The sequence below is a fragment of the Gymnodraco acuticeps genome, unplaced genomic scaffold (genome assembly GCF_902827175.1).
Source record: "Gymnodraco acuticeps unplaced genomic scaffold, fGymAcu1.1, whole genome shotgun sequence".
Taxonomy (NCBI): Eukaryota; Metazoa; Chordata; class Actinopteri; order Perciformes; family Bathydraconidae; genus Gymnodraco; species Gymnodraco acuticeps.
In genome coordinates this window covers 630,580-653,910 of record NW_022989981.1, presented here as the reverse complement: position 1 = coordinate 653,910, position 23,331 = coordinate 630,580, and the positions used below count along the sequence as shown (strand labels likewise).

General features: G+C 40.5%; 1 protein-coding gene across 2 annotated transcripts; it reads left to right on the top strand.

The window, feature by feature from the left end:
* Positions 1–919: 919 nt before the first annotated feature.
* f8 (coagulation factor VIII, procoagulant component) lies at positions 920–21,415 on the top strand. Of its 2 annotated transcripts, XM_034211897.1 has the most exons (27): positions 920–1,104; positions 1,453–1,553; positions 1,766–1,888; positions 2,946–3,158; positions 3,629–3,811; positions 3,949–4,052; positions 6,626–6,746; positions 6,848–7,124; positions 7,202–7,367; positions 9,151–9,238; positions 9,775–9,986; positions 10,148–10,292; positions 10,663–10,872; positions 11,598–12,439; positions 12,555–12,697; positions 13,848–14,013; positions 14,183–14,422; positions 14,592–14,820; positions 14,899–15,081; positions 15,237–15,353; positions 15,840–15,911; positions 16,071–16,156; positions 16,274–16,429; positions 17,004–17,148; positions 17,241–17,389; positions 20,479–20,661; positions 20,834–21,415. In XM_034211897.1, exons 1-27 carry the CDS (start codon positions 938–940, stop codon positions 20,987–20,989), a joined length of 4,977 nt encoding a protein of 1,658 aa, XP_034067788.1. In that variant the 5' UTR covers positions 920–937; the 3' UTR covers positions 20,990–21,415. The 2 variants fall into 2 exon arrangements, 1 of the variants encoding a protein (XP_034067788.1); XR_004568577.1 differs by lacking the exon at positions 17,004–17,148 and having other exon boundaries at positions 17,329–17,389.
* The last annotated feature ends 1,916 nt before the right edge of the window (positions 21,416–23,331 follow it).

The following is a 23,331-nucleotide window of genomic DNA, read 5'->3' as shown; positions in this document are numbered from 1 at the left end:
AACCTGTGCTTTTCAACAATCCAATGCAAAAGGCAGAAATGATGCAGTAGCTTTTACTTACCACAAGGCGGCCGTGAAGACTAAGAGTGAAGACGTGCTTCTCTCGAACCAACATTTGGAAAATGTTTAAGTTATGACAACTCTGAAAAGTCTCATATTTTGTAATTGGACTACAATTTTCCTAGAAACTTTAGCAAAGAACATCAGTTAACCTTGAACATTGGCCTATGGCATTACATTGTAGTTGTTCAATGTGATGTGGTTAATTATCTTTATTGATTACAATATTTACAGCACACCACACAATCTGGCATAATAATAAAAAAGGGTCAAATTTTAAACCAAATCTTACAATCAATAACATATTTTTTCAACAGGGACAAAGCAGTATGTCTAATACCAACAACGCTTGGCTATGGCTTTCAAATAAGATTCATACATTGTAATTTATGAATGGTTGGTTATACCAGTTATAACGCTCAAATATAAACAATAATTTCACTCTTGTCTTTTTTGCAATAATGCTTAAATGCAACGTTTGACATATTGGCAATGGCAATACATAAATGTATCTGCAAGTATTTTAAATGTTAACAACTTTCTAATTAATTGTTTTCAAGATGGTCAAAATAGGAATAACTTTTCCAAATTATTGGCATACTCGTAGGTATTTGTTCTTGCTTTATGTGTGTTAGGATTAAATGATTCCTCTGGGACATTAAAGTAACACTTGAATTTATCATAGCAGAGCGCGCGCAATTTCACCCACACAGTCTCCTCCAACCACCACACGCCCCCACGTGCAACCCCAGCTCCCCTACTTGTCCTTTCCTCTCTCCCCCCACCCCCCCCCCCCCCCCCCCCCCCCCCTTCCCTTTAAATGTTTCAGCCCGCAGGAGGAGCAGCAGAGCCGGGGCAGTGTTTGAAGAGACTGCAGATGACCGCCATGAGAGCCGCGACCGTCCTCCTCCTGCTGCTGCCGCTGCTGAGTCCCTCCGCCGGGCAGCGGACTCCCTCCGCCAGGCAGCATTATTACATTGCGGCGTTAGAGATCGGTTGGGACTACGTTTACCTGGACGATGCTGACCCAACAACCGACCAAAGGTGAGTAATCCCAATTGAAGCATCTCACTCTATTATGTAGGTTTAAGTACAAGTTTTTAAATATATACAGTACTGATCATGAGGGCTGGTTTTAAGTGGTTGTGTTAATAAATTGGTATGGTTTGGTTTCATTGATAGCCTGAATTTGTTTCATGACTTCATAGCCAAACCTTATTTTTGTATATAAAAATCTGACAATAAGTTTTAGGCTAACTTATTTTCCTATTTAAGCTTCTGTTTTGCTTATAACTTATTTGAAACAGAAAATTCAAAATCCATTATGGTAATTATTCAATGGACTGTTTTTTAAGTGGTTATTTGATTAGTTTGGTTTTCTTACTTTTTCAGGGGGAGATCTAAAGATATTCCTCAGAAATACGTCAAGGCCGTCTACAGGGAGTATACCGATTCCACATACACTGTCCCCAAGATAAGGCCAGCATGGACAGGTAGGTCTGCTTTGAAAAGGTCAAAATGTAGTTTTTCAGTCAAGACACTCATTTTAAGATATGGATGTTGTGGAAAAATATAGTGTTTGCCTGCATTTTCAACACAAAAAAAAACACGTTATAGTTGTCAGTTCTGTTAGAGAGGATGCTTCTTTTGTCCTAAATTAGCAAGTCATGGATGACTAATGTATGCACCTTGTGTCTGGTTGCAGGTATTCTAGGCCCGGTGATCGTTGCCCGTGCTGGGGACAGGGTGGTGGTCCACTTCAAAAACCTGGCGTCTCAGTCCTACAGCATCAGCCCTGTGGGGGTCACCTACTGGAAACACTCTGAAGGTAGAGAACTGAATGAAAAGAGCTGAGTTCATCCATTGAACAATTTTTAACCCTAACCCTTGACTCAGCATTTTGACTCATAATTGCTTTTTAATGTATTATCCATGTTACAGCTTAGATGAGTCAATGGTAAAACACTTACTTGGGCTTCAAAAGCTTAAAGGAGGAAACCTTACTCTTACTGATATGATGTTTGTTTTTTTTAAGTACATTTTGGGCCAATAGAAATGATGTAAATGAAAAAATAATACAAACCAGAAATGTATCAGAAGACGAGGGGTTATAAAGAGTTGTATTAAGAGATTCAGAAACAAAGTTGCCTCCTCTTTCTTGAGAAGTGGCAGCGAGCCGTCGGTATCATTATCTTGTGTGTGCAGGTGTTGTGCAACATGTTGGAGCCCAACGGTCAGTCTTACAGCTTCATGGCTAGATTTAAGCTGCCATTCAATAACCAAATCCAGCTGAAACACAACTATTTCTCATCTGAGAAGCTTTGGGAAGTTAATACCCTTTACAGAAGGCATTGGCAATTTGGCATATGTCCCAATGCTCTTGTAGATCCAAAGCAGTCAGTTCCTGTAAACTCCTCATGTCTTCCTGCCACAGGGTACATTCCTATAATGGAGTTCATTATAATCTGGAAAGCTGCACCTGTCATGTCCAGGAATGAGGTGCCATGAAGCAGATCTAATCACACTTACATGTGATATTTAGGATGAAGAAAAAGGTTGCTTCCTGTCTGTCTGTGTGCACATGTCCGGTTTACTTCATCTCACATTATCATGAGTCAATGCTTCCCCGTTTTTACAGCATTGTAAAATGTGGTCTTACTTTCACCTTGATTTTGTACAGTATGGTTTTAACAGTAAAATGTTCAGCTTTATTTAATTTTCTAATAATTGTGTTTCCTGCAATGTAACTAAATAATTTCTGTATTTCAGTATTCTTTTAAATGTTATTTTCAATGTCCTTCATTTTCAAAAGGCAGTGACATCAGATTTCCAACTTTGTACGTTTACTGCTGAGGATTCATGCTGTTATGGCTCTTTCTTTCCAGGAGTCGGGTACGATGACTCCACAGCAGGCCAGGAGAAGGAGGATGATGCCGTCTCTCCTGGAGGATACTATGAGTACGTGTGGGACATCAGCCCAAATGACGGTCCCACCACCAGTGACCCCGAGTGCCTCACCTACTCCTACTCATCCCAGGTGGACACGGTCCGAGATGTAAACTCAGGACTCATTGGTGCTCTGCTCATCTGCAAATCAAGTTAGTAGGGCAAAGGGCAAATACCCAGCATATCTTTTCACCTAAAAACACTCATTATGTCTTGTGTATTAATATAATTTACTCATTAAACTCACATTTGGTTAAAAAAAAAAAGGTTTTGAATGGATTTAAACTATATCAATAATACCTTTTCAATACTTGTTGAGACTTTTAACTCAAAACTACACATTTCATCCTCATGTTGGAAGGAGTTGTATTAAGAGGAAAAGTGAGGTAATCACAGTAGCAATGAAATAAATGGGTATTTTGATATCTGAACCAAATATTGGGCAACCCACATAAACTGTTGGAATATTTCATTCTGGACAATGTTTCTGAAAAAGGGATATTAGAAAATAAGTGAAGTTACTGTGATATTCTTGTGATGTTAAACTGTGCGTTAGAATCCCAAGCATATTCTCATATTTGTCCTCACATATTTTGAGTGTATGGTTGTGTGTCTTTTCCAGGTGCCTTCACAGATGATGGCCAGAGGAGAAATCCTGCATTTGTCCTGCTGTTTGCCGTGTTTGATGAGAGCAAGAGCTGGTATGGAGAGGTGGGAGAGAGGAAGAGCAGAGAGATGTTCAAGAGGAGTATGGGCATAAAGGAATACCACACCATCAATGGATACGTCAACTCTACGTTACCCGGTAAAGAACCAGACCGGCTGTGGACATGGTGTTTGTTCCATGTTGTCGTGTTGCTAACACTGTGTATCGAGGCTGCGCTGTACGGGGTCCGCACAGGTATTTTGACCTAATTTTCTCTGTATATATTTTCTGTGTAGGTTTGACAATCTGTCAGAGCCGTCATCATGTGTTCTGGCATGTAATTGGGATGGGCACAGCTCCAGAAATCCACTCCATTCAGTTTCAGGAACACACTCTGCAGGTAATACTAATTCAAGTTTTCACATCAAAGTCCAAGCAAATAGCTTTTCTGGATAAAGGGGACATTCATTAAACTCCAGATATTTAAATATAAATAAAAAAATGTCCATGTTTTATTAAAAATATTATTTAGTTGCAGAAGACTTTCACAACAGCAGTAAAAAGGTGTTTACATACATGCTAGCAACATTAAACTATTTGTTTTATCTACTAATATCTAGTAATTCCACTTTGTTCTGAATGTGATGAAAGGTGTGTAGCCCCTGCTGAAAAAACCAGCATAGACCAGCTTAAGGTGGTTGCTAGTTTTAGCTGGTTTTAGCTGGTGTTGGGCTGGTTTAGTTGGTTTACCAGGCTGGACAAGCTGGCCTGGCTGTTCTTGCTGGTTCAAGACCAGCCTGGTCAGCTAAACCAGCATAGCCCAGCATGGATGTCATGCTGGTCTATTCTGGTTTTAGCCATAGACTGTAAAGGTTTTACAGGGCTGCCAACACTCACGCATTGAGCGTGAAAGTCACGCAAGTAACCCGAATCTCACACACTCACGCCACACATGCCTTATTCAGACACAAATGACGTCTCCTAAATACAATCACATTTTGATAAAATAAAAAAAAGCCAATACGTCCTCCGAGCTGGACACATTACATTGGTCTCTCTGCAGCCGGAGAAGAAACGAGTGCTCAGGAACCGTCTGCAAAGTGCAACTCCGAAAAAAAAAAAAGAATATAATAATATTCAATCACTATTATACAGCTTATTACTACCAAACTCACTACACACATCAATAGTCTCCTGTGTGTCATACTATAGCAAGGAGTTTGGAAGAATATGCTTTTGAATAATTTTGGGGAATATTATAATGTAAAATCTTCAATAAATATGGCATCATCTTCAATAACTTTATTATACAGTATATTTCTACCAAACTCACTATTTGCATTGTTGTTGTTAGCATCTGGTTAGCTAGCTGCGCTAACGGATATTAGAAGCTGTTTCTAAAATAAGGAAAGGGAGAGCTCTGTCCTGTCAGACTGAGAGAGATAACTACAGCTCAGTGAGGTAAGGGACTCTCTGTTTAGATAGTTAACTTTAGTCTAGTTGTCTCAGTGGGTCTCAAACGTTTTGGTCATCATTTATGAGAATAAATTAAACAGTTATGAAATACTATATGACAGTAAAACAAGAATACAGTTTAAAAGTTGAGTGATTTGTAAAATATCCATAAAGAAAAAGAAAATATGTTTACAGTTCTGTTTCATATGGGTGTTGAGAGATGTATCCATATCTCTTAATGTTGCTCTCAAAATGCACCAGGTTGATGCATTTAACTTCAATATTTAAAAAAAACATCTTCCCGGGGGAGCATGCCCCCGGACTCCCCTAGAGGAGGTGAGGACCCCCCCCACTTATAAAATAGCACTTTACCTCTGCTTACACCTATATGCCATTTTATATGCTGTGAGCTGATTATCGAGCCTTCATTGTAATCACGGGTACACTGTGTATGTGCGTATTCCACTGTAGCGCCCGGTACATTAATGGGAAACTCTAGTTTATACACATTTGTAACACTGTACACATGAACGTTTCTTTTTTCGGTTCACCAAAAAAAAATCTCACTCCAAGCTGAACTCAAATGTTGGCAGCCCTGTACGATAGCAAGGAGTTTTGAAGAATATGCTTTTGAATAATTTTGGGGAATATTTATAATGTAAAATCTTCAATAAATATGGCATTACCAAAATTCTACCAAACTCACTATTTGCATTGTTGTTGTTAGCATCTGGTTAGCTAGCTGCGCTAACAGATATTAGAAGCTGTTTCTAAAACAAGGAAAGGGAGAGCTCTCTCCTCAGACTGAGAGATAACTACAGCTCAGTGAGGTAAGGGACTCTCTGAGTGTTTAGATAGTTAACTTTAGCCTAGTTATCTCAGTGGGTCTCAAACGTTTTGGTCACCATTTATGAGAGTAAATGAAAAACAGTTATGAATTACTATATGACAGTAAAACAAGAATACAGTTTAAAAGGTGAGTGATTTGTAAACCACTGCGACCACTGCGACCACCAGCTTTTACCAGCTAAACCAGCGATCCCGACCAGCTAATGGTGACCAGCTAGACCACTACGACCAAACCAGCTATCCTGACCAGCTAAAGTGTCCAAAACCCCTCTAAACCAGCAAACTAATCCAGCCTAATATTGTTAGGCTGGTTTACCAGCCAGACCAGCCTAAGCTGTTTTTTACAGCAGGCGCTTGCTTGAAGGAATAGTATTATAATTTGTTTTAAATAAGCTTTCCCCCTGAGAGCTAGATAAGAATATTTCTACCAAATGCACAATCTCTCTACGTTAAGTAAAGAATTTAAGCCAAGAGGTGATTAGCTTAGCGTTAGGAGTGAAAGTAAGGCAAGGCAAGTTTATTTATATAACACCTTTCAACACAAGGCAATTCAAAGTGCTTTAAGAAACATATTATAAAATGGCATTTGAAAGTAAGGGTAAACAGCTAGCCTAGCTCGGCAGGCACCTCTGTAGCTCACAAATGAACTCTCAATTTGTTATTGTTTAGGTCTTGAACCATCGTAAAGTCAGCATGGAGGTGACCCCTATGACATTCATCACTGCAGAAATGAGACCTGCTACTGTAGGCCGCTTCCTTATGAGCTGTCAGATACATGCTCACCGCTACGGTAACGAAGGCCGGATACGTCTCTGAGAATTTTTATAATTAGTTTAAACATTTTCTTTTTAAATTAAAATTCTTGTTTTTGTGCACTGTTGTCCTGCCCAGATGGTATGAACGCTCTCTTCACGGTGGAGAAATGCCCTGAGCCTGTCAAGCTGCCGGGGCCGGATCTGCGTAAGGTCAAAAACCAGGACTACGGGGACGGCAGTGATGACTACAGTTATGAAGATGGGAATTTGTTCAACACCATAAGCATTCAGCCTAAGAAACAGAAACTGCAAGCAAGAGCCAGCAGGGGACAGCTTCCTAAAACCTGGGAGCATTTCATCGCCATTGAAGAGATCACTTGGGACTACACCCGTCATCTCAAACCCACAGATAGGTAGGAAAGAGGGGAAGAAGAAGAATAGCAGAAAGTTAAACTTTAACTGATTGTTTATTTTCTCTTTGACATAATAGTGAGTTGCAGTCTGGATATTTGCCTTCACATCCCCATTACCTGGGTTACAAGTATAAAAAGGCGGTGTTTGTGGAGTACACAGATGGATCTTTCACTCAGAAAAAGAACCCTTCCAAATCTTTGCTTGGTCCTCTTCTGAAAGGAAAAGTCAAAGATCAAATCCAGGTGAGTGAAGACAGAAAAGATGCAGATTGGATTTTAAAATAATACAAATGTAACCCTTTCATGCATGAATTATGAAAGCCTCAGTCAAGATTTTTTTTACCAATTGTTATTATTGCTCTTGGGGCATGAAAAACAAGATTTGAACTTCTTTTTTTTTAATCTAGTTTTTTCAAAGAGATTTTTATATGTCCACTCAGGTGGACACTATGCGTTCAGGGTTTGAACTGAAGAGATGTACATTTTGAAAAAATTATAAATAAAGATGTGCAAACTTAAAATTACATTATAATAACATAAATATATTGATTTACGGCCCAAAAAGATATGAAGTATGCAGATGAAGTATTTTCAACCAGGGCCAGGGGCCAATTTGAGGCCCCACGCACAGTTATCTGATGAGTGCTAGTGGAGACTCGCAGTGGCGAAACCGTGCCGCGCCACCCTAATTGCGCCACATAAGCGCATAGGTGCGCCTCAGATGAGGCCCCCCTCCGCAAGGTGTGGCCCCCTCCACAAGGTGAGGCCCCACATAGTCTGCATGATCTGCCTGTAGGGAGGGACGGCCCTGGGAACAACAGCAGCAGTACCAGTATGAATTGTAGTTGAAATATAGCCAGTGATGCATGACGTCCACTGTAGTGGACAGGTGGTTAATCATGATTTCCTGCAAACATAAAATCAATACTTTGATAATTTCTGAATTATATGATTCCTTAGTTGTTACTTGATGTCACCACATGTTTATACCTGCAGGGGACGCTTTCCATAAAAGGATTGGCAGGATATAGATGGGTGACTTGGTCCATGTGGCTTTCTGTCATCCATCTTGGTTTAGAGACATGTATCATGCACTTACACTGACTTGGCACTGAGTGGCAGTGTATGGGATGATGCAATAGTGTCCTATGTAGTGGCTGATGGTGCAACTATAGGCGCTTTCACACTGCGGTACTTTTCCCACAAAGGTTCATGTGAACTCTTTTATCGCGTTCACACCAAAAAGAGCCGGTACTAAAATTAGTTCATCTGAACCTTTTTACCCTCTCGAAAGTCCCTGCTAGAGAGCAGGGACTTTCGACCGGCTCTTTTGTGAAAAAATAGCTATATTTCTGATTGGCTGGAAGGATTGCAAACCACACCCCGCAAAACTCCCAAAAAGTTTTGTGAATCCGCCATTTTATTATCCTCGCATTAGCATTATTAGCATTAGCATTAGCCCAGCGCAGAAACGCAGAGAGACTAACTTATGGCAACACAAAATAAAACATGGGAGCGGTGGAGATGAGGAGGTGTCGGCGTTCTGGCGATTTACTCGGAAGGCTTCAGTAGAAGCTGCTGGGAGTCCCAGCAGCTTCTACTGAAGCCAGTCCCTAACTCCGGGGACTTCCGGCCGGGGACTCCGGGTGGCAGTATACGCCGTGAAGTGGTTTGCGGCCTGCCAGTAAACCCAAAGCAGAAGAAGAACAAGTGACGTCAGCGGCTTCATTTGCCTAATCCACCCCCAGGGACTTTTTCCAGTGTGAACGCGATCTGTACTTAGTTCATGCGAACTAAAGAGTTCACATGAACTAAATTCACATGAACTAAATTCACATGAACCTTTGTGGGAAAAGTACCGCAGTGTGAAAGCGCCTAATGCAAAAAAACAAACAATGCATATACAAGAAAACACCTTTTGAATAGCTGTCCACGAAACTAAAAGATATCCATCATTGAAAAAAAAAAGAAGTAAACTTTGAATGACTTTCTTCTAATCTCCTGCTTGTTTGAATTGCATCTCCAGATCACTCTCAAAAACATGGCCAGTCACCCTTTCAACATCTATCCCAATGGGCTCACCAGCATCTCTCCACTGCCAGGATATGCAACTGGTAAGCTTAAGCAAGGACATCAACCAGAGGAAACTCATTATTGTTTGTATCATTATTAATAGTACAATATCGCAATAAAACTCAAAGCTAGATAAGAAACTGACAAATCTACAGAGCATGGGATTGTGTCATGGACTAAAAGGGTCTGCAGATATCGATGCTTACAGCGGCAGAACAACATGTAGTGTTTTTACAAAAGTAGGTCACACCAAAGCTTTGGTTAACGTTGATAAATTATTAAGCTGTTAGTAAGTTAGATGGACAAAGCATGACATTTCTCCCCTAAATCATGCTTCATTGAAACCGTATTACTGATTGTTGGGAATTTAATATTTTTTTATCCTGAATCAGTAAGTGTTTATTCCCTCTTCAAAACCTGTACTTTTGGCACAAAAAAGGGGAATGTCTAATGTTTTTAGAGCACCATGATTGTTACTTCTGTGTTGTCTTTAGTTGTCTCATTCTCGCTTCATTTTTTGTTGCTGCAAATTCCCAAAGTTCTCAAAAAGTTTCATCTGATCTGATCTATTAAACAGAGAAGGACTTGCGCTCCATGGGAGTTCCCCCCAACGGGACCTTTGGCTACGTTTGGAGGCTAACTATAGATGACGGACCCCTGGAGGGAGACCCCCAGTGTCTGAATCAGCTGTATCAGAGCAGCGTCTCCCCAGAGAGGGACCTAGCCTCGGGGCTGGTGGGCACACTGCTCATCTGCAAGCACGAGACCATGGACACCAGAGGACGACTGGTCAGAAGAACAGAATAATAATAATAATAAAATGGCTACACTGTTAAATTATTATCTGCAAATATCCTTTCAAAATGCAAAATATGCTAACTGCCATGTTGTCTCTAACCTGCACTAATGTAATACCATTTCTCTTTCTCTGAATCTACTGTTGCATGCAGTTGGGCTCAGATAAAGAGTGGAGCCTGATATTTGCTGTGTTTGATGAGAACAGAAGTTGGTACATCGATGAAAACATGCAGAAGTCTAGCCAAAACTCACGTAACACTTCAGATCCTGAATTCTACGACTCTAATGTCATTTACAGTAAGTTCACCTCAGAGTTACATCCGTACATGTACTTCTTAAAGCCATTGTTAGTGGAATAATCAAGAAAGACTCATTTAAACCTGCAGCAACTGCTTTATTTGGCCATAAGAGGCATAGTGATAATTGAAGGCACTCTTTTCTGTTGTCATTTTGTTCACTGTGATCATAAAAACATTGTTTATAGTTGTATGTATTTTATATTGTTTATATCAAATAAATCCCTTGCCGCTACATGTATGTCCACACAAACAGTTCTTCCTGTATTACATTTCTTGTTTTTCTTTGTATGATTTGTTTCCCCTCCATTATATATAATGTGCCATCAAATCATTAAGTTGATAAATGTGAATTTCCCTTTAAATTTCAGGTATTAACGGCATCATGTTTGCCGGCCGTCAGTTCGTGGTGTCTAAAACAGACGTTGCCTTCTGGCATGTGGCCAACGTGGGCAGCCAGAGTGACTTCCTCTCTGTTTACTTCACGGGAAACCTCTTCCAGTACAAAGGCCTCTACCAGTCCGTGCTCACCCTCTTCCCCATGACAGGCATGACTGTTTCCATGGAGACTGAGCTGATGGGTAAGATTGTAGACTAATTTATTGGCAGGTGAAATCCAATTTTAAGTAGCTCATTAGTTAATGTTTTTTCCTTAAAGGCCACAGACTCTCTATGGAAGTCATTTTAGCCTGAAATTGTTGTTGTACCTTGGAAGTTCAGCAATGTAAACAATAATGTAGGACTTTCAAATAATTAATTGAAATTGCAGATAGGATGCAATGATATTTGACACCAATAGTTCATACAATAGGATTGCCAAGTACATGAGCGCTATTGTAGCCGAGTGGATTTAGTGTGTTACATAAAACTGCAACGAGTTGGGTTTGAATCTGGTCTTGGTACCTTTGTCCCATGTTCAGCCCTTTATGTCTTTCCCTCGTTGTTGCACTTGTCTTTGTTCTATAAAGACAAACAGGTCCTTTCCTCCAAAAAAGTGAATTAAATTCAATCTAACTGTCACTGATAAAAAAATGATCGTTAGAATATTAAATGCCTGCTTTGGTGGCCCAAGTGGCTTTTAAAAAAAGTATAATCAGAATAACTTAGACATTAGAACACACAAGACATGTCATACAGTCAAAAGAAGTAGCAACAGTAAGGTAACTGAGATAATAAAAGGTACTTCTATATCATACAAAACCTATAATTTGTGGACCAACATAGTAAACAGTTGATTTAGGTGTTTTGAAGTGTCAAGTAGCACCACAGTGTTTTGCTCTTCGGTAATATTCATGTCTTCTTTCAGGAGAGTGGGAGATCAGTGCCTATGATGGCAGACTGAAGAACCGAGGGATGAGCATCAGTTACTCCGTTCGCCATAGTGATGATGGAGACCTAGTCGATCGTGTTGGGCTTGAAGACGATATCTCTGACTATATCGATGAGATAGATCTACAGCCGAGGGGCAGGAGACCTGAAAATCGCACAATGTTGGTTCGGGTGTGTAGAAATCCTCTTGCTAGTAACAATACTCAATCAGTAAACACTTCAAGTCAAAATGTCACTACTGATAATGAATGTCAGCTGAAGAAAGTGATAGTATCATCTGCTGAAGGCCAAAATCCTGACATGGTGTCAGAGGGAGGAATCCCACAGGATGTTTTGGAGGAATTGGAAAGAGACGGGGACTGGATCGTTTCTCAGAATGAAACTGAAGCTGAAGGACGCGGCAGCAGGTTTAAAAGAAATGCAGAGGGAAACTGGACGGATGTAGATATCAGTTCTGGTTCCTCAGAAGATGGGGCAACTGGGATAGAGATCGGAGAGGAAGTGCAAAATACGACTGACGCTCTAGTCAAGGTAAAAGCAGAGGAAAAAAGTGAAACACCAAGCATGAGTAACGGGACGAAGGAAGATCTTGAAGAGAGTAACGATATCTTCCTGAAAGGCAATCCACAGCTGAACGAGAAGATCTCACCTTTAGAGCTAAGCCTTTCAGAAGAAATGCGTCAAAACCTAATACCACAAAACCACGTTAAGGCTGAACGTGAGCGTCTTACATCAGATCTGCTGGATCCGGATTACAACTACACTGCTGATCACAACATGATCAATCTGTCCCTCGAGTATGATGACTACAGCCAAGAGGTAGCCAACTTTTCCGTATATTCTACATTTATTAAGTATATATTATTCCATAAGTGTCACAAATGTAAAACGCTTTCTCCCTCTTCCACAATAAATGCTACATTTTTGATTTTAGGTGAATGGCACTTTAGATTCATCTGCCACAGATAACATGGACCTGCGCTCCGGACAGCCCAAACTTCGCCACTACTACATTGCAGCAGAGGAGATCAGCTGGGACTACGGCATCAGGAAGCCCCATCAGCTCATCAAACCCACGTAGGAATAATAGCTCATCCAGGTTTTCATGCTGGACCTTTGTGGAAACCATTTTTCCATTTCGTGGAGTTATTTCTCTCTTGCCCTTTTGCCAAGAAAAGATTAAACGGTTTTCAGAATCGGTATAATTACCAAGTCGGTATACACATACGAGGAATTTTGATCTGTTTGTTGAAGTTAAATAAAAAATCCTACTGTCAGCACTAGGGATGCTCCGATCGATCGGCCGCCTAAACTAGTTATAAATATATTTATTCTCCATCAGTGAGCTGCATGAGATACTGACAGGCTGTCAGGAGAGAGAGAGAGGAAAAGAGAGCGCTTCCGCTAATTTCTCCCGTGTTATAATCCAAAGTTAATGTAAACTTGAATAATGTACTTCATTTGAATGTAATAATTATGTTGGTTGTTGTTTGTGGAAGCTCCAGTGAATGAGCCCCATTAACTGAGTTTTAAACATCACTTTAAATGGAATCCCCATAGGCCCCCCCCATAGGCCCCGATCGGTATCGGCCGATACTGATTCCGGCGATCGGCCCCAAAATTGGCGATCAGAGCATCCCTAGTCAGCACCTATCTGACAGCTTTTATTCAAATATATATTTTGAGTCCCTATTTATGGCAGAATGAGGTGACACAATGGTGAGTGAGCCAATAGCCCACTGTTGAAATCCCCTACATTTCCAGTATTACGAGCTGGGTCTGTGACAACACTCACGATGTTAAGAGAAAACAGCTACTATGGGAAAACAAACATAGTAAGATCGATGGCTATAGATAATGAAACACAAATCCTCAAATGAACAGATATTTCAATCCTATCAACCAACTGTCAGCAAGACAGAAAAATAAGCAATTTTCAGAGAACATTTTCTTTATGTTTAACTTGTTCTCCTCTTCTCTCCTTATTACACTATAATGCTAAATGTTTTGATGTATCATTTTTTATTTTGCAAATGTTATAGTGAAAAAACCCTATAAATCTACATGTTTAGAAGCAACAGCTATTCATATGAATGCTGACATACTAATGTTGGTACGTTAGCATGCTAATGTAGGTGGTGAATGCTTTGGTTTTTTGATAGCAATGTCCAGGATTGTGACAATTAGGTTTAGGGCAATCGATATTATTGACTCAGCTCCTCTCTAGAGAGATGCGTCGAGGGATGAGGAAGTTCCTGCCAGAGTACAAGAAGGTGGTGTTCAGAGCCTACAGCGATATCGACTTCCTACAACCTGTAGGCAGAGGAGAGGCCCACGAACACCTGGGAATCATGGGACCTTTCATCAGAGCCGAGATTAATGAACTCCTCACTGTGAGTGATACTGTTGCCAATCAAATTAAAATATTAAACAACTTTTTTTCTTTCTTTCATGAAACATAAAAACAAATTCCAACAATTATGAAACATAAATTGATGCTGCAAAATCCTCACTTTTTATTTGTGCTTGGTGACTCAACTTTTGCCCTCTGTCTTATTGCAGGTGATCTTTAAGAACAAGGCATCCAGGCCTTACTCCTTTCACCTTCAGGGGGTCTATGACCGCAGCCAGGGGGCCGGCATGGACCAAAGCCCGGCCTCCTCGGCTCCCCCCGGGGTCCCAGGAGAGCCTGTGGCCCCCGGGGAGGCACGGACCTATAACTGGAAGATAACCAGGAAGCAAGGACCCACCGACGATGAATTTGACTGCAAGACGGGGGCTTACTACTCCACTGTGGACAAGGTCTGATGACTCTTTAACTTTAGCCTGTTTAACCGTATCTTCCATGGTTAAACAACATATAATGTATATATGTATTCATTTGTATTTAATCTTATCAGAAATTGACTCAAAAACGTATTTTATAGAAATTTGATCAAGAGAAAACAAGTATTGCTTTACTTTGCTCCAGGAGAGGGACCTTCATTCGGGTCTGATTGGTCCGCTGGTGATCTGTAAGTCCGGTATTCTCCGGACTCGTCAGAACACGCAGCGGGACGTCCAGGAGTTCGCTCTCCTCTTCCACACCTTTGATGAAACTAAAAGCTGGTACCTGGAAGAGAGCCTGCGGCAGCACTGTGCCCCCCCCTGTCAGGCCAACACTGAGGACCCCTGGTACCACATCAGCAACAAGTTTGCAGGTGAGGAAAATAAGGTTTAGTGTTGGTGTTATGTTATAATGAGCTTTCTGTATATGTAATGCCTATGTTTCTCCTTAGCAATAAATGGTTATGTGGCGGAGACACTTCCTGGTCTGTTGATCGCCCAGCACCAGCGCGTCAGGTGGCACCTGCTCAATGTGGGAAGTGACGGAGAATTCCACGCTGTGCAATTTCATGGTTTGCCTTTCACTGTTCACACAAAGGAGGAACACCGTATGGGGGTCTACAACCTCTTCCCTGGTAAACACACACACACACACACACATTTTTTCATATTTACGTACTTGATATATATTTAGAAACTGCCATCACTTTCTTATCTCTATTTAAGTTATTAGCTTATTTGAACAATATTCTTGACTCTGATTTTTCCATGTATTGCTGTTCATCACCAGGAGTGTTTGGCACGGTGGAGATGAGACCTCCCACAGTTGGCACGTGGCTGGTAGAGTGCACTATAGGAGATCACCAGCTGGCCGGCATGAGGGCCCAACTCCTGGTCTATGATCCACGTAGGTCTGAGCCGAAGATGTACTGTAGTAAATCAATTGATTTAGATTTAGCCCCTGACTTTTTGTTAAGGAAAACCAATCAGTCTAACCTTTACCTTCTCCAACACACCAGTTCAGTCCAGCTTGATAGGAAACACTTGATACTGTTATTGCTCACAGTCGTATGTTTTGCCCACACTCTTGTTACTGCACTTTGAATTGTTATATCACATTGTATGAATTACCTGAGTAGCTTTCTACACATTTCCTTACTGTAAATTGCTATTGTGTAATGAGGATTTCCTATATTGCTAAGTCGAAGATCTGAGGTAAACTTGTCCAAATAGACAATGTTTATTTTAGTACTGTAACACTGGTTGAAACTTGTATCCAGGAAGCTGTTGTTTACTTTTCCATAAATACTCTCACTGTCCAGATGACTGTCCACAGAAATGAATTTTGGAAATACATTTTTTAAGCTGGAACCTTTCTCGCACTGACATGCAGGATGTGTCTTCCCTCTGGGGATGAAATCTGGAAGGATTGAAGACTCCCAGATAACAGCGTCAGATCACATAGGTAATACTGCCTTTTTTATATTAAAGGTCAAATACACAAAGGAGACCCTGTTCATGTGTCAATATCTGCACCTGAGAAAACCCCCACTTAATTAAATCAGAAACCCTGTAGATAACACAGACTTGAGTTGGATAATAAAACATCTTTACATGTGTCCAGGTGACTGGGAGCCGAGGCTGGCGAGGCTGGAGCAGTCGGGTTATATCAATGCTTGGATAGGAAGAAACCGAATGTCATGGATACAGGTAACAGTTAAACGTTACATTTAGTATTCTGTGATGCTACATCCTAGTTGAATATCGTCTGTGAAATGTCCATGTGTGAAACAGTGAGAGAACACAGTGAAATGTGTGTGTTATTAGGTTGACCTGCAGAGGCCCACTCTGCTTCACGGTGTGCAGACGCAGGGAGTCAGCTCCAAACTGAGAGACAAATACATCGCACTCTTCAACGTCTCCTACAGCCTCGACCAGGAGACTTGGACCACTTACAGAGGAAACAGAACCAAACAGAACAAAGTACGTTCTCTGCTGTTCAACACTTTCTCATTTTTTAGCATTTTGAAATTTTGAAAAAAACTCCTTCCCCCTGCTTGACTCAGGGAAGATCTTGAAACACTTTATCTTGCCTAGCCTTTGCAAACAAGATTTATGGTAGATTTATTTATTTTCGTTGATCCATGAAAATCAAACCAGGTAGACAAACGTTAAAAGTTAAGATTTTGAAAAAAGGACTCAACCCATGACATTTTATTGATTTGTTAGCTTCCATTATACCAAATCTTAGCCACAATTGTTTAACCTAGAGAAATACGTAATTGTGGAGGGGAAGAGACCTCTTTGCATAATTTGGGTGATAAACAATGAGTCTTATGGAGGATTTGCTGACTGCAATAACAGCAATGGCACTAAACTCCGGATTGAGAGACACATTGTTGCCGAGAAATACATATTGTGCAATTAAAAAATGATTGCTGTTCAGCAAGGGACCATTTGAGCAGCTGCATAACCATGATATCATGCTTTTCATTTTCTAATATATAAAGTCAAGGCAGTCAATTGTTTATGTTAATGGGTTAATTGTTGTTTTTAGCTATTTTATGGCAACATGGACAGCTCCACGGTGAAAAACAACCCCTTCATTCCCCCATTTGTGGCTCGCTATGTCAGGATTCAGCCTGTAAACTATGAGCAAAAGCCTGCTCTCCGCCTGGAGCTGCTGGGCTGTGATCTCAACAGTGAGTTGCTCTCACAGCAGCACAAATTAATGGAGTTCATTTGACTTTATTTAAGTGTTGAGAATGACTCATCTGTGTGTGTTTGTGATCAGGCTGCTCCCTCCCTCTCGGGCTCCAGAGGGGACTGATTCCTGACTCCGACTTTAGTGCTTCCTCATTTTATTCCTCTCTGCTGCGCAGCTGGAGACCCAGCCTCGCCCGGCTCCACCAGGAAGGCAGCGCCAACGCCTGGAGGCCAAAGGTGAACAGAAACACACATACTGACCCAATGCCATGTCATTTACACCCGAGTGATGGAGTAAGCTAAAGGACTTTTGACATTTAAGAAAAAACGCTGAATAGCTTTCTTTTTTTTAACACTTTATTTTTTAAAGTTTTCATTATAAAGAAAAATCATACAGAATATCATTGAGCAGTCAAATACATACTGTAGATGCAACAGTGCACATTTAAACCAGACTACCAAAAAGCAGATCAATATACCCCCCACCCCAGCATGAAAGAAAACAACTACAAAAATATAAATAAAATTAAAAAACGGAGTAAATGAGATAAGTATACACGTTCTCATAATAGACACAACAATTTAAAATAAAACGACAAACAAAAAGACAAAATAATACAACACCTACAATATTGCTTTAGAAATTGTAGTAGCCCAGATTTCAGCAACACTCAAATCTATACACAATCATCTTCAAAGAGTTCAGTCCAGCTTGCACTTCTCTACGTGTGTGATCAATGGCTGCCAGGTCTTCTATCAGGAGATCCCTTCAGAGTGGACCGGATTTTCTCTAGTTGCAAAAACTGCAACAGATCTCTTATCCAGGCAGTGAGTATGGGTGGGTGGTGATTCATCCTTCCATTTAATAAGAATTAGTCGTCGAGCCATCAAAGATACAAAAGCAATAGCATTTCATTTATATTTTGGAAGTTGAGCTTCTTTAGCAACAACTCCAAACAATGCTGTCAGCGGAGACTGATTGAGAGGAATCCAAAAACATCTTACCAGTACTTGCAAATGAATAGCTTTCTTGAAAGATTGATCTCATATCTATCTGATAAATATGAATGAAAATGAATGTCCAACCAGGAAGCAGGGGGAAACAACATGTATAACTTACTAGTTGAAAGTCTTCCTGTCTGCAATGTCTTGACCAGGTCTCTTGAGAATGTGACCCTGTGTCTCAAGGAGATTACCTTTATGAATAATTATTAGGGCCGGGACTTTAACGCGTTAATTAAGATTAATTAATTACACAAAAATTAACGCGTTAAAAAAATTAACGCATTTTAATCGCACTTATTTTTGCACCGCGGAACGTTTCTCACTGGATGAGTTTCAGGCGTACCGATTATACTGGAGCACCAACTAACGTTCATGACTTCAGACAACAACAAACCACAGTGAACAACAGTGGGAAATGTTGTTTTAAAAAACGGACGGATGGAAGCGTCGATAAGAGCACGGTTGTGTGCAAATTATGCAAAAAGGAATTCGCATATCACCGCAGCACATCAAGCCTCAAGTATCACCTCAATGCAACACATATAGCAGCTAGCGTGGAAGCTAGCGTGGACGTTAGCCTCTTTTATCGCGTTCACACCAAAAAGAGCCGGTACTAAAATTAGTTCATGAGAACCTTTTTACCCCCACGAAAGTCCCTGCTAGAGAGCAGAGAGCTGCTAGAGAGCAGGGACTTTCGTACGGCTCTCTTGTGAGAAAAGAGCTATATTTCTGATTGGCTGGGCGGATTGCAAACCACGCCCCGTAAAACTCCCAAAAAGTTTTGTGAAGCCGCCATTTTATTATCCTCGCATTAGCATTATTAGCATTAGCATTAGCCCAGCGCAGAAACGCAGAGAGACTTATGGCAATACAAAATAAAACATGGGAGCAGTGGAGATGAGGAGGTGTCGGCGTTCTGGCGATTTACTCGGAAGGCTGCTGGGAGTCCCAGCAGCTTCTACTGAAGCCAGTCCCCAACTCCGGGGACTTCCGGCCGGGGACTTCGGGTGGCAGTATACGCCGTGAAGTGGTTTGCGGCCTGCCAGTAAACCCAAAGCAGAAGAAGAAGAAGTGACGTCAGCGGCTCCATTTGCCTAATCCTCCCCCAGGTTCAAAGAGTTCTCATGAACCTTTGTGGGAAAAGTACTGCGGTGTGAATGCGCCTAATGGTATACTAAAATCCATGTGAAAAAAAATTGCTTCTCACTGTTCTTAGGTCAAATATTTACATGTGATTAAAAATGCGATTAATTTCGATTAATTAATTACAAAGCCTCTAATTAATTAGATTAATTTTTTTAATCGAGTCCCGGCCCTAATAATTATTTAAAATAACATGATAGATAGGATCAATAGTGGGCTCTTTCAGAACTGTAAACACATCCAGCACTGATGTCAAAGTGTACCAACACTGCCTGGAGCTCGCTGCATCATCAGCAACAGTTTCCTTATTGGTGATTGAATTATTTAAAATGGGGGGAAATGAGGTCAATGTTTGTGGTTTTGCTGTGGTTGGAAAAATAGGGCACTGCCAGAAACACTTTCCAAGTTGTTAAGTTTCCTAACAGTAATATGGGAGAGGAAGTGGTGTGGTGTTCCCTTCGGCCATCCCGACATCTGGTTTCTGTTTCTCGCTCCTTTATCATGCACTTCATTCAACCGCCGGTAGCTGTTTCTTTCTGTTAAGAACAATCCTAATTATTTGTATTGGTTTTGAATTCACTGTCACATGACTTCATAATCACATTTCCTTTATGCAGTTCTGACTCTCTTTCGAGGAGTTTGACAACAATAATATGTTATACATGCATGAGTCTTCTCAGTGACTTCCCCCTTTAGATAATATTTACCATGGAGCATTAAAGTTCCTTACAAATCTTAAGGTCCCCATTGCTCCCTCTTTCCCAGGGTTGGTTGGCTTGTATTGTCCATCTGGCAACTCCGTATTTAAAAGGTTGTTTTTTAACTTGCTTCAGTCTAATCTATGTACATGTTTACATCTGAAAATGCTGGAAGACACCATCTACACTCTGTGACATAGATGCAAGACATACTTGCTATCTGTTTTTAAAAATTGGATTTGGATGAAGGTACATTAGCTTGTGGATGCTTTGACCAAGATATTTGCTATTTGTGATCTTGATTTATTTGGTATACTCATGTTAACTGTTAGCAAAGTACGTAAGTAGATGTATATCTGAAACTGTGTTATTGTGTTGCTGTTTTCTTTGTCCGGACAATCTTTTAATCTGAATCAAGCTTTTTTTCATTACTTTCCTTGCTGATATCTACATACATCTCCTCTGCCCTTTTCCCTCCAGAACAACAACCCCCACGAGTGGCTGCAGGTTGACTTGGGGAAGGTAAAACGAATCACAGGGGTCATAACGCAAGGAGCGCGATCAATTATGACCAAAATGATGGTGACAGAGTTCTCAGTCACCGTCAGTCATGATAAACGTTCCTGGAGCAGTGTGCTGGAGGAGAGCTCCCAGAGAGAAAAGGTACACAGACAGTTTACTGATACAATCCATGATCCATTTTTGACTACTCATAGTTCCCCTCTCGTCTCGTGGAGCTGACAGCCCACCAAAGGAATCCTATTAAAGTGTGTGATGTGAAACATGGTCTTCAGTTTAAGTTTTATCTACCTCCTTTCTTTCTTTCTCTTCTCAGATATTCACCGGGAACAGCGATTTCGAAGAGGAAGCTCTAAATGTTTTTGATCCTCCTCTGTTTGGCCGCTACCTCCGCCTCCACCCGCGCGGCTGGATCAACGATATCGCCCTGCGTCTGGAGGTCCTGGGCTGCGACACGCAGCAGGGGCGCTGACACCGCTCTGTAAACTCCTGGAGGCCACGCAGCATTTTTTAGTAGCAAAATGTATCCTTGTTTCATTTGGAAACATTTCATAAATAAGTTATATAGGACATGTAGCTGTTTGTTTGGGCTATTTCCTCTTAGGCCATATGTTTGTTTACATTTCCACCTTTTTACAAGATCCATTTATATATGATTATTATATTTACTTAGCAAACAGTCATGTTTGATGTCATTTTGACAAGGATCTAGTCTATATATAAGAATTAAATAGGATCTTTTTGTATAACAGTATTTGCTATGCTACAGAGCAAACCATTTTAGATAAAACGTGTGTAAATATTTCAGATGGATGTATAAAGTTTGATGGTTGATGTATATTGTTGGAGAAGATTGTATTCTGCTTTATTAGAGTTTATATAAAACATGAATTTTAAATGGTTTCACTGTCATTTATTCAAAACAGAAACAGGACACACACTTCACTTCCAGCTTCCAGTTTGCTTTTAAGTTTTTGTATTTGGACATTTGAGAAACACTTCTCATTGCACTGCTTCCTGTCAAATTCTTCGTTTCATACCAGGAGAGGATGCATCATCTCTTTCGACTCCACTTCGAGCGTTAGAACTATTAACGAAGCACTTATATACTAATAAAGGACTGGCTTATCTATAGCCAGTTGAGTAGCACTTGAAATGTTTGGCTCTATGAAACCTGATGTACTTATATGATTCTGTTTTCTTCAAGTTTGTGTCTTCCTGGTCGAATGTACTTATTGTAAGTCGCTTTGGATAAAAGCGTCAGCTAAATGCAATGTAATGTAATGTAATGTAGCGCTTTCTCTTTTTGCTTTTGTTTTCTCCCCTTCTTCCAGCACATTCTCTCTGTTCTTCCTTTGTCCCATCTGTCTTTAATCTGTCCAAAATGTTCCTGGACTCTAATTGTAACTTATCCGCCTCCACCCGGCCCTCCCTGCAGAAACAATGAACAGCTCTGCTCCAAGATTGTTCGGTTATGAGTTCAAATAAGTAGCCGTGTTAAACAGAGGAAAAACAAGTACTTTAGCAGCCAAGAATAAAGTGATGAGGGGAAACAGTAAGAAGAAAACAAAGTGTGTGTGTGTGCCTGCTTGTTTCTTTAAAGCTGTATGTGTTGGGCCTCAGTGTGTGAAACGTGAACACATGAGCTGCCTTTATCTCCTCATTATCGGTGTAGGAAGTCTCCGGGGGGGGGTGTTTCGTTTGGAGGACAGGACATGCGTTGGCAGAGCCGTTACAGCAGCACACTCATGCCTGGCTATCACTCTCTATCTCTCTGAAAACAATAACACACCAGCCGTAATCTCACAAACACACAGACCACCTGCATGCAGCTCCGACTGAATACTGGGTAATACACATGATCCCAACTAAATGAAACTGGGCAGCAGAAGGGATCGAGCGATTACCTATCAGCTGTTGGGATTGTGTCTGCAGCAAATACAGAGAAATCACAACAGTATGAAACACAGGTGGTCAAACTGCCGCTTCTACTGGATTTAATCAATAACCGAAAATGTTGTATTTACTTCATATTTTTTCAGATTTAAGTGCAGTTCTTGCTACATTCAAAGCGGCCTTTGATGTCAGTTTGTTCTTGAAAAATACAGTAACAGACTATTATACTTTTTGAAGCAGTTCATCCATCACAGAGAACCTGTTTTCGTTATTGATCAATATGTTTTTTTGGTATCCTATATAAAGTATCTTTATTAATCAACTTTTTTTAAGTTTTAAGTGTTCAGACTGCTTGTTCGTGTAATCAACAGTCAAAACCCCAAAAGTGCTCAGCTCACAATCAAAAGAAACAAAGAAAAGTATCACATGAGAAACCAGTGAACAGATTATCAAAGTTTAACCTTTAGAAATAATCAAATTCACACGAATGTGTTAAACCACTGACGATCTCAGCCCTAACTAATAACTAATAGAAACTCAGACATGTAAGACATTAGAGTTGACGTAAAGACCAACTTGTTTTAAGATACTGTCTAATGTAAGTCTCAAATCTATTCATAATTTCATTTTGAGTCTGAACTGAAAGTATCAAAAATCAGTGGCTGACTAAAAGTATGAGAACTAAATCTAGATTACTTTTAGTGTAAGATTAGTGGCAGGGATTAGTATGTACTGTACTTCTGGTTAATTGGCTTAGACAAAAAAGTACAAAAAAACAGTTTAAAGACTGGGACTAAAATTAAAATTGTTTTCTTTAAATTTGCAACAAAGCAGAGGCCCAAGCTCGCCTCTACCTCAGAAGAATGTTTTCATCATAAACAGTTTTCAAAGAAAACAATCTTTTATTATTGTGGCTCT

What these genes read in the sequence shown, in the direction of transcription:
- f8 (XM_034211897.1), top strand. Translation starts at nt 938, where the DNA reads ATGACCGCCATGAGAGCCGCGACCGTCCTCCTCCTGCTGCTGCCGCTG. An exon ending in GATAAGGCCAGCATGGACAG is followed by an intron (nt 1,554 to 1,765) that starts GTAGGTCTGCTT and finishes GTCTGGTTGCAG; the next exon opens with GTATTCTAGGCCCGGTGATC. An exon ending in CGACTCTAATGTCATTTACA is followed by an intron (nt 10,293 to 10,662) that starts GTAAGTTCACCT and finishes TTTAAATTTCAG; the next exon opens with GTATTAACGGCATCATGTTT.